Below are 12,709 nucleotides of genomic sequence, written 5' to 3'. Positions count from 1 at the left end.
ACATTTCTGCTGTATTGCCACCTACTTATGACATTCCCTACCATGACCAATCAGACTTTTGTATAGCCTTCCAATATTTAGAGACTTTATGAAAAGCCATCTCTTTATTAGAGCTAAAAATACTCCCACCTATACTACCCACCATTATTTACCCACATAACTTTTCCAATCTCAACTCTGAGCCACACACTCTCCTCTTGCTTCAGCAGTGTCCTCTTCCAATTAGAATGTAAGCTCTCTTATAACAAGGGGACCTCAATACCATTTGTTTTCATGCCTGCATTTATTTTGTCTACCTTCTATGTATATCTCATCTTATATACTGTATGAAGCTGTGGAGCACTGTTGCACCTTACATATCTAATTAATAATAATGTTTTATTAATACAGAACCCTAATTCTTGTGACAAGAATTTTGATGCAACTTATACACTACACCAAAGAACACAAACTATCCACAATCACATTGGCATGTCAACTATCCATTATGATTTCTAATATTATATTCAACCATTTTAGAAAAATAAAATTTCACTTACATGTGAATATCGATATACTCCTAATAATTTTGCTATTGGTAAAGTCGTTACTGAATGGTGATCTCCAATAATAGCAATCACTTTGCCTCTTTCTGTACAGGAATAATTAGGCACCATATGTCCTGGTCCAGATAATATCTGTAATACACTTTTCATTGCCTTGTTTCTATCAGAGCATGAGTCATATACATGATATCCAAGTGTTATATTAGGTAAAATGAAAGAATTGTTGTTAAATTGCTCAATGGCAAACTGAAAAGTCAGTAAATTTTTATAATATGCAGGTGAAGGGCTATAAAAAGAAAATATTGTTTATTGTCCAATTATATATTTGTGCAAATTAAAGCCTTTAAATAACGTACAAGTAGCTAGAGTTAAAAGGTGTAGTAATAATAAGAATAATAATAATAATAATAATAATAATAATGAGGATGATGAATTAATGCATTTACAGCTGATTTAGACAGACTTTAGTGGCTTAGGCAGTACACTTGCCATATGGATATTTTAAAACCCAACTATAGGTGTTATTAGCTTGAAAAAGCACCAGGCCAGTAATAGATCAACTATGAACATGTTTATTATAGTTTAATTTACCAGTGTTATGCACATAACATGTTTGTAGCTTTATATCACAAATTGGGTCTTATGGTGGCCCCAAGCCAACTGGAAGACTGGTAACCTGTGTCTAATAGGTATTTAGCAATGAATTTTGAAATAGAGCACCTTCCTCGGGTAGATGCATGATGAAAGATATCCCAAAATCTTATTTTGAATATATGTTATAACTGGATCTTGCTATGGTAAATTGAAGGAGAACCGGTGACATTTGTGGTTCATAGGTTACAACAAATAAATTCACAAGATTCTCCCCAACTAAGTGCAACCTGTTCACAATTAATCAGCGATAAACCAATAATTACCTTTTGTACCAGCTGGTACAAAGCTAAGGTAAATAATCTTGTCAATTTGTCTCATTCATGTTATTGTTTAAACAAATCATAATTAATTATAATAAACAATGGTATAAAAATAATGATATTAAATTACTTAAACTACTGGTAAGAACTGAGTGAAGCCGAGGGGTATCCTGGCAGATATGTCTTTATAATGACATTTATTTGTCTATCTATATCTTAAAATTATTGCTTGTACAATTGGATGTTAATTACTCTAGATGAACAATTTTTTGACCATATTATTTTGTTGCAACAGGAAATCAGCGTAGTAGAAAAAAACTTTTTTTACTGTTCATGTAGCAGTGGCTATATATTTACTTTTAGCAATATTGTGCTTTCCTGAGAATATTAACAATCACACACAAAAGAAGAATCCCTGGATTTATTGCTAGACTTTGAGCAAAATAATGCTGTTGTTAAGGTAATGCCTTCCACTTATATTGGCTCAGACCAGATGCTTAATAAACATACAATATCCTTTGTCACAAATTTATACAAATATACCGTGGACATCCTACATCAAAGATGACCATATTTATATCACTGTTTCTTGTATATTTCAAATATTAATATGAAACAGGTAAGATTTTATAGTATACCCTTATGCCAATGTTATCTTGACTCTGGGATCCTTAACGCAATATTATCCCAAATGTATGCATTTCACTGCAAAATGATTAGTAATTATGTAACAATTATATTGTTAATTAGTAGTACTAAGTTACGTAACATTTAAGGCCTGATTCACCAAGGTACGCATACTGAGGGCAACGTGCGTTTGTTTCAGAACGCACATAATTTGGGTCAGCGCACACCCGAATTCAACAAACAACGGGTGTAGGCCTGCTCTGCTCTATTTTACAGGACACTGCAGGATACACCCAGGGGTGTAGGAATGAAGATTTTATGGGGGCAAAATGCTAAGGACTACTATGGGGCTGGGAGGCCCTTTTTCTCACATTTGGTATCTCGCTTTACGACAGTTGTAAGAGTGACTGTAGATATACAAAGACTCCCAATCCTATATTCATTTTTGTCAGTGTTTCAGGGGTTGGTCAGTTTCATTGTTTTTTTTACTATAAAAATGTATTTATATATTGTTAAATAAATATTATTATTAATATTAACTACCAATTTATTACAATGGATGTTAGAAAGATAGATAAATTCAATTGTTTATCTTAAAAAAAAAAATCATAGTCCTTAACCTAGTTTTTATTCAGATTTCTTTGACAGCCTAATCTCGTCATTTGATTGGGAGTATTTATAAATCTATAGTCACTGCCTCACTGGTTATGGTCTGTGCTATAAATGCAAATTGCTGTATCTCATGTTTGTTACTGGACGCACCTCACGAAATTCAGATTAAAAGGAAAGTGAATAGTTGCTCATTATCAATACAGGTTATGTATTAAATGTTTATGAATGGAACACTTAAGAGTCTTTTATATATACAAAACAATAAATCTGTATGAAATCTGTACTAATGCAATCTATATCAAAGAACATTTGGTAGTTATACGAATATAATCTATGATTTAAAAAAGTTTCACAAATTTAGAACAGATACCATAACTTCAGAAAGTAGCATGAAGGGTTTTGCACAGACGATCATGGGGGGGAGCAAAATGCAGTCTTTGCCTACCCAGCAGAAATCATGGGGGGGAAGGGGGCAGCAGTCTCCTCTACGTACCCCCCCGGCCCATGGTTTCTACACCCCTGGATATGTCCAATACCTATGTGAAATATAAATTCTCAAAAGAGCACACAGGAAATAAAATACTGAATTAATGTCACCTGTTAATAATGTAGGCATTAAGGACAAAATATCAAAATACAATTCACATGAAATACATTTATTAGGATGTCATTGATGTCTAATGTACATAAAATAAATGTTCACAGTTGCTACTGACTGCATACACCTGTTATTGTATGCATACACAGTCATCATCATTAGTAATTGGCACTTAAACTAGCCCTGTAGCTGGAGCAAAAGATACAGCTGGATTGGATGCTGCTGTGTGTGCTGGAGTTTGGCACGCGCTTACTGTACATTGGCTACGGCCAAACGACATTCCTCACCTTGATACCTCCCTGATATTGTAGGCTGTAGTAAGTGTCCTTTGTCTTTGAAGATGAATTGAATGTGGCTGTGTTCTGTGGCGTACGGTCCGGTTCTGGGCATGCGCAGAGTGGTCTTGCGGATAATACGCACAAAATCGCTGTTTATGTCCCTTGATAAATCAGGCCCATAGCAATTAATAACGAATTCATGGAATATCAGTGCTTATTACAGCCATCCGCCCTAGCTATGTTCTAACTTACGTACTAAAAGAACAGTTGCAGATTGCGTTCCAAACTATCTTAAAATATAGATATATATATAATGCTAGTGGAACCTCCCCTAGGGGAGCATATTATTTCATGAAATACTAACAGACCTGTGTAATAGATAGAGCTTTACAGGGACCTATAGATCAACCATAATTATCTAGTAATCTGTTCAGCGCTGATGCTGGTTACAGATTTTAGGTGGGTCGGTGGGGGTCTGTGCTGTCTGATGTGAACTGGGAGGGGTCTTTTGCAAGTTTCTTTAGAAGTAGGGACATTCTGAATTTCTTGCGCCGAGCATCCCTCAAGCAATGGTGATGGAGCCCACTCACAAAGATGCAAACTTAGACTTAACTCTTACAAATAGAGACAGAATATCTGATGTAAATGTGAGAGAGAACCTAGGATCCAGTGACCATCAAGCAGTGCACAAAAACAAATATGTTAGATTTTAGGAAGGCTGACTTTATAGAGAGAGAAAATTGTGTTTTAGATGTTCATATAAAGTCAAATTTCAAATGTTTAATGTCTTAAGCAATAGTTGGAATCAAAAATAAATGAATTAAAATGGTTATATTCTTTATTACTTACTTTATGCAAAACATTTGTTGGATAATTTCTTTTTGTTGAAATCCTATTATATACTGATTTACGGTGAACACTCCTCCAATTATGATGTCTCCATCCTGAAAATATTGATAGTCTTCAAATGATTTTGTTAATTGCAGATGACATGCAGGTAACGGGTTCTGGGCAACAAGTTTACAGAATGTCACACACAGTATCGTTAAATACAGGAGCACTTTAAGTAAACCTGTCACCACTGTAGCTGTAGCCATTGTTTCAATAGACAGCACAATGTATTCCAATGCAATGCAGATTATCAAACCGTGAATGTAATATTCAGAGGTGAAACATGCCACGTAGGATACTGAAACCTGATGCATCTATCTGTTAGTGTAATGACGCTGAATGATCTCACTGCCTTTTATAACAGATCTCCTGAAGTTAGTGGCAGGTGTTTGACTATTCTGTCCTGCTCTTAAAATACACGCAGAACACAGCAGATAAATCTAACCTATAAAAACATGATGAAAAATAATATTTCTATTTGCAATCTTTTACAATTGTTGTTTTTCAGAAGTAATTTTATATCATAGTCCAAACAAATGTTTATAATATCCATGTAAGGGGTGTACTCAGAAAATGTAAAGCCATCTGCCTCTAGTATATGCATTTGTTGAATGTGTGACCTGTGGTCCAGTAAGAGGTGATGTAACTTGGACAAGGGGTAGTCTCTATTTTGGATATGGATGCCTTAAATTCAACAATGGTATTGTAAGCTAGTAAGTACCATTAAATCTAGACATTTGAAGTACAGTACCTGCTGGCAGCTGTCTGTGGGTGCAAGTCAATGTGTCATTGTTCTAGGACCCAAATGTCAGTATGTCTTTATTCCGACACACCTAAAAAGGTGTTTCCTAATTGAATATCTGAAATCATATGTCCTTCAATATAAAATTCTGGGACCTCACTTGAGATTCTGACCCATAGTTTTCAAACCTGTGGTGTTGTGCAATTAATAAGGTCTAGATATCAATTAAACAAGTTTAATTCCCCTTCAAAGGGATGTGTTTGCGAGAGGCAACTGAGTAATGTGTTATGGATGGAAGCACTACTGGGTGGGCTACTGTGCATTGGTGGGACCAGAGTACTTAAATTTAATGTCTGCTGTCCAGGAAAAAACATCAATTTACACCTTAACTTGTTAATTTTGAGTGTACCTCCTACCTTTGTACCCCAAAAGTCTATATCCTCCCCTTCAGCACAAAACTACCAGATACAGTTATTCAGCATTGCAGCTTTCAGTTAAGCAACTACATCCTAGCTGCTCTTGACTTATTTGGTAAGTGACCCAGCTCCTTAACCTCTGTTCAATGTCTTTGAGAGCTAAAACAAAATTATCTTCCTCACCCATGTAACCTGTAACAGCGTGTTCCTGAACACCACTCTGGAGCTACTGTGTCCTGCTCTGCCGGCCCTGGACTTTGCAATATATTTAGCCCAGAGACTTGACCCTCCAGTTTATCAACCTCTGACATATCTTTTTCTCAGCATCTTTAAGTTGTACTGCAGTTCTTATTGTCTTAAAAGTAACTTAGCTTTCTGGTTCTAGGCCAGGGGCGGGCTGGGCCGGGGGGCAGGGGGGCATCGGCCCCCCGGGCTGCTCAGAATCACGGCTGTTAGGGCTGCCCGCTCCCCGGAAGAAATTTCAATGTGATGCGGCCACGCATGACACATGATGCCGGCGCGTCATTGATGACGCGGCCGCATCACGTGTTATGTGATGCGGCCGCCTGTGCGGCGTGTGCCCCCCGGGCTGACGGACGTCAGCCCGCGCCTGTTCTAGGCCATGTGCTACATCAACTAAACCACTGACACACCTGTGTCAACAACAATCCCATCCATTATTATCATTATTATTATTATTATTATTATTATTATTATTATCTTTAATTTTTAAGGTGCCACAAAGAGTCCGCAGCGCCGTACATGACATATACAGAAAACAGAGAGCCATGACACAACATGATACAGAAAGAACAAAAATTGATCAAAAATATATACACACAGACACAGGTCACATGGTAATGCAAATCAAATTATTTCTGGGAAAATGAGTGAAAGTGATGGTAGAAATCAGCGAGAAGTAGGCCAAAGCTTAAGAAAATAGGGCTAGGGAAGCAGGCCAAGAGGTACAAAGGGTGATGGAATAGTAGAAGGAGCACACAAGGAAAGAGGGCCCTGCTCCTGAGAGCTTACATCCTAAAGGAAAGGGGGAACACAAATAGGGTGGTACTAACTGGTGGAGAGAGCCGGGACAAGGGAGTTAGGAGGACTGATAAACTTGAATAAAGAAATGAGTCTTAAGGGCACGCTTGAAGCCTTTGAGAGTAGATGCTAACCTGATGGAACGTGGAAGATCGTTCTACAGCTGGGGAGCAGCCCGGGCAAAGTCCTGGAGACGGGAGTGAGAAGAGGTGATCAGTGACGCAGTGAGGCGGCGGTCACAGGCAGAGCGGAGGGGGCGGCTAGGAATGTAGGTAGAGATTGGAGAAGTAGGGAAGGGATGATTGATTAAGAGCTTTAGAGATGAGGGTGAGGAGTTTAAATTTAATTCTGTAGGCCATTGGGAGCCAATGTAGTGAATGTTGGAGGGAGACAGCAGAGATAGAGCGGCGGGAGAGAAAAATGAGGTGTATATATACACTGGTTATAAGTTTACAATATCAATTCCTTTTTAGAATAAAAAGGTGCCGATTATAAAATGATAATAATGATCAATTGCATAATAATATACTTTTTTATGCTTTATTATACTTAATGGAGTGTATCTTTGAACGATATTCTTAGCAGTTCTTTGGACTTTTAATAATATATAGTTTTACCAGTCATTTTTTATGTTAACTTTGTATTATATTTTGCTTCTTAGGACATATTTTTTTCAGGTATATTACACAATTATTTTACCATTAATAAAAAAAAATATGTATTTGCTGACACATTGAATTTGTTTACCAATATGTTTTACTGACATGTTAAACTTATTTACTAACATTTTTTTTTCTAATTAATTGTGATTGAACTTAATTGAATGAATGATGAATGAATTTAACCGAATTGTCTACATTCGTTCAATCTTTATTTAACAATTGGTTAGCTTATATGCTTTCATACTATTTTACTATGATTATTTGTTTAATCTTTTTGAATTAATTTAGTCTTGCAATAATGTTAGTTAATAGATTAATTGCTTCCCTCATTTTCAAGAATATAAAATATCTCCCTGTTTGAGGGCTTGTCCTGTTTCCTATGAATGAATTGCATCATATGATGATATAATTTATAAGAGTCTGGTTTTAATACATAAAACTAATGATTTGTTTTAACACATATATGCTTTTTTTTTTTTGTGTTTTGTTTTATGTTCTTTGTACTTAATGTTTTTCTTGTAAATAAACTTCCGACCTTTATATACTGCTGTTTCGCCTCTGGCACACACTTGTGCACTAAAGGAAAAAGAGAACTCAGGTGGCTTTGGCTTAGTAATTGACTAAAACAAAATTAGTACACAAACATCTGCTAGTCAAATCTGCAATCTCTATCAAGCAAAAATCAATAGTATGGCAGCGCTTATTAGTGTATAAAAACATACCCTAAAGCAGAAATCAGTGTGTAATAAAAATGTATTAAAACATACAATAATACAATAATATAATACAAGTAATTCCACCAACTGAATCACAGATGGGGCACATATTTTGAATAAGTGGAACATAGATCTCCATACTGGCAGTCTTTAGGAGAGAGCCAGGGAATAATCAGATTACACTCGAGTGGCCATCTTATTATAAATGTTTATTCTACATTTTCTATTAGATGCAGGTCTACTTATTTAAGATAATTTTTAGATTATTCTTTATATAGTGCCTAGATATTACACAGAGCAGAGAATCAAAAGACAATGATAAAGTTAATCTGTATGTACATAACTGTAGGTATACCACTAACTAATTTATGTAAAAAAGAATATCATTAGAAAAATAGTCAAAATAGGCACCTAAATTTGAGTGTGATCATAAACAAGTCACATATTTTTTAATATAGAACCCATACACTTTTTATATATATATATATATATATATATATATATATATATATATATATATATATATATATATATATATATATGCTGGATATGAGTTCACTATAAAAGCAAGATAATTGTCTAACAACATAACAACAATGTTATAATAGAAAATTATTGGATGTGACAAGACTATTAATGTGACAATCTTGAATAAGCACATAATAATTAAAGCCTTGTAAATCTGGGACACTTTATAGATGTAGAACACGAGTTTTCTTCTAAATTTATGTAATCTAAATTGTCATTTACAGATTATGAATGTTTAGGAATTTGTAATTGTCAAGTATCAATGAGATCAAAACAAGGTTATGTTTCACTCAAAGGGAAGTTATTAATTAAACTAAAACCAGCAGTAGAATGCTAGGCAGTGATTATGTTGGTATTTTTTAAGTTAATTATGTCGTACTATTTCATTAAAAAGATAATACAGTGAATGAAAATATATATGTGATTATAGTATTATATTAAAATTAAGTAAATGCTAGTGATCTCTAAGGAGATTGTAGTACTATTAATAAACAGCAACAGACTAATACGACTGTCTGTGAAATATGTAAAAAGTTGTGAAATCTAAATAGATATTTAAACCTTGTGGTTGAAACATTTTCAGCGTCAAAATCCAAAGTCCCTATAGCATTACATTTACTTCCCCTCTACAATATAAATATATTTGATCAATAGCCCATACTGTAAGGCCTTGTGGATCTTAATGATGTACCTCCAAAAACTGCTTCCACAATCTAAGCAGCATATTTTATATTTTACACATGTTCTTTTACTCTTCCGATAACTTTTTTTGTATGTTCTACATATTGTAGTTTGTGATTACATTTTAATAGATATACCACCCACATAGTTTTACACTTACTGAAATACTCTTTGTGATATTTAATAATATTAATTTTCTGTTATATTTGATATCTTTAAGATTGGAAATTCATCATTATCATTTATTTATAGAGTGCAAAAATATTCTGTAGCATTTTACAATTGGAAACAAACACAATAATAAAACAATATTGGGAAATAGATAGACAGAGGTAAGAGGACCCCTTTTGCAACCTTACAAGCTATAGGTCATTGGGAGTTTGATATATAAGGTTAAGTGCTACTTATTGCATATTGGTCCAGCCAGATTGCAAAGGTAAAAAGTGTTTAGTGGGTTGTAAGATCCAGTCACACAGCAATGCTGGTCATAAGGTTGCCGTCTTGTGTGAACTGTGTAAAGGGTGACAAAAGGGTAGCCTTGGGGTGTTAAAAGAGCGTTTGAGGATTTTTATAAGCTTGCCTCAAGTTGGGTTTTCAGAGAACACTTGAAGGTTTGAAAACTAGAGGAAAGTCTTATTGTGTGAGGGAGGGAATTCCACAAAGTGGGTGCTGCCTGAATATAGTCAGAGAGATCCAGGAGAATTAGAAGCAAGTACAGAAATTTTCATATAACAGTAATTAAATCATTGACAACCGTGGTCAACGCAGTCTCTGTGGAGCTTTGGTAAGGAAAGCCTGACTGAAGAGGATTCAATAGTCTATGTGAGGAAAGAAAGCCTGTGAGGTGAGTGTAGGCAATCTTCTCAAGAAGATTGGAGTGACATTGGAGCTGAGAGTTGGGGCATTAATTTGAAAAAGAGTTTGGGTCAGAATTTATTTTTTTCAGAATAGCAGTAATCACTGCATGATTGAATAATGATGGAAAGATATCAGTAGAGAGAGAGAGAAAGACTACAGATTTTAATTGGGGTTGGGATTAGCACAGTAGACAGGGAGCTATTGCTTTATGAGGGTATGGAATCAAGAGGACAGGTAGTAGAGTAAGAAGATAACAAATGTAGAGAGGGTGTTAGAGGAAGCAGGGAAGGAATTGAGCTGGTTGTTTGTCTAGGAAGAAGATTTCATTTCAAGTTGGATCTTTCAATCTTGTTCTTGAAGTAGGAAGCAAGATGTTGGGCACTGATAGTAGTGAAAGGGTTTGGGGTGGGAGGCTTGAGAAGAGATTTAAATATGCTAAATAGGCATTTGGGGTTAGAAGCCTGAGCATAGATGAGAGATTGGAAGTATGCTTGTTTAGCAGTGTCCATGACATTTTTGAGAAATGGTTTTGATATACTTAAGTCGTCAAATTCCATTCATTTCAATATACTGTTATCAAAAACAAAATAATTATGCTACAATATAAAATTGATATTATCAAAAATTAATTATGTTTTTGGATCTTGTCTATAATACCCTTATTTCTAGCATATATAAAAGTTTAGATAATGCTTTGAAATATTCTGGTAAAGGTTATTGATCCAATTTTGTTTATAAGATGCATCCTCTAATATGATACCACCTCCCTTATTAGGAGTTTTAAATTTTCTTATGCTCACTTTCATGTCTAGAAATATTAAAATGATAACGTTTAAAATTGTCACTTATTTCTTCAAGTTTTAGTTTGGCCTATAAAAAAGTGCAAACCTGAATCACAGCAGGTTCTAGTAAATATAACCGGTTTTGTTCCACATGGGGAATGACTACACTGGATCTGCAAGTACCATGATTCTTAATACTAATACTATAATTAAGATTATTATTGAAGGATTCATGGTGCAAACAAATGTAAAAAAATTGTGTGAAACAAAAGGAAAAGATGGCCCTACCCGACTGAGCTTACAATCTAATTCTTAGTGTTTGTTCCATTATATTATATATGGTTGTTTTTAGCTAAAACATTTTTAATGTGACCCACCATATGCATTTATTTAAATCCAATTACTCAACAGTGTTATGTACACTGTGTACAGAAAACTGAAACCTTTTGATAGTATTATCCTTTCATTTTCAGTTAATATGGACAAAATGCGTTGGGTTTTAGCTTGGCACAAGTTCTACTTCATGAATAGGCTCTGGTGAAAGTGCATTCTATTGTATTTATTTGGTAGGGGGTCTTATTACTTTTGCAAAGAAGCAATTTGCAGGATATAACACTTTTATGTGGAATGAGGTGCTCCCTTTTTCACGTTGCTTTACTTATTTTTATAGATCTTTGATCTTCTACTAAAATTGAAGCAGCAAAATAATTTTGGGTTTAGTGCATGAAAGTGGGGCTCTAAGTATCTCTTATTCACTGTTATGATCAAATTATCTGTATTTTAATTATGTTGATCAGTTGTTGAACTGAGCCGTTATACGGTGATATGCCATACTGCCACCAGTCTGAAGTCTTCCCTGATGATCTCTAATGGTTAGTATCTGATATGTAGCTTTTATTAGGAATTAGGTTTCTGTCTTAAGTGATCTGTCCATTTATTTGCCAAAAATTTGTTATAACCATTATCATACATATGTCTGCTAGACATTTTAATTTTTGTTGAATCCAAATCTCTTGTTTATTTATTTATTTATAAGTATGTTATGCCACTGGCTAACCTGGTCTTAATTTAATAAAAAATTTATCAAAACAAATGAAGGAGAGTATAAAATTATAGCCCATTCCACAGAAAATATTTTATTATTTAGTCCCAGAGCTGTTTTTTCATTATTCTTAAAACACTTGTCATTCTACGATTCTTTATGTATTTTTCTTATGTAGTTAAGTGTACCACAAATGTTTTTGCTGCTTAGGCTGTTACTCTCTTGCACAGAGCTCGACATTGTGGCTGCTGGAACCCAGCTCACATGTGAAAAGTACTTAGGTGTCCCTTACACATTTATACCATAATGTTTTCAAAAGGTTATTCCTTAAACTGTAAGTGAGAGCGCTCCTTGTTATGTTCTCAAAAAAGTAGACTGCGCAAAAACACTGCACATCTGCATTATTGCTCTTTTGTAAATAACCATTACAATGTTTAAGCATGAATGTATAACAGTGTTACTGGAGCAATCGAATATGGAACCAGCAATTGCCATGACAATATTGGTTCCAGCAATTGCCAAGGCGACTGCTGTTTGGATAAAGTTATCCAGAAATTATTATTTTATTGTAATGTTACAACATAGAAGTCATTTCATAAGATCAATTTTCACTGTATCAGTGTGCTGTAAATTATATATTAAAATTACTAAATTAATTAATATTCATGTATGCACCAAATACATTATGACAAGGTCAGATTGTACATTTGCAAGAAAGAATAGAAGATAAGAATCTAATTCCTGAGGGAACACAGCAGAATTTTAAACCTAACACA

At 34.6% G+C, this 12,709-nt stretch overlaps 1 protein-coding gene across 1 annotated transcript in view; it reads right to left on the bottom strand.

Moving 5' to 3' along the window:
* The window catches only part of LOC142104186 (vomeronasal type-2 receptor 26-like), a 41,171-nt gene that overhangs the window by 8,336 nt on the left and 20,126 nt on the right, over positions 1-12,709 (bottom strand). Inside the window, exon 5 of the mRNA XM_075188711.1 lies at positions 540-791. Within this exon, the coding sequence (XP_075044812.1) occupies positions 540-791 (252 nt within the window). The remainder of the gene's footprint in view (positions 1-539; positions 792-12,709) is intronic.

This window comes from Mixophyes fleayi, chromosome 10, assembly GCF_038048845.1.
Source record: "Mixophyes fleayi isolate aMixFle1 chromosome 10, aMixFle1.hap1, whole genome shotgun sequence".
NCBI lineage: Eukaryota > Metazoa > Chordata > Amphibia > Anura > Limnodynastidae > Mixophyes > Mixophyes fleayi.
The sequence above is the reverse complement of the archived record's forward strand: the minus strand, read 5'-3'. Positions and strand labels throughout refer to the sequence as shown.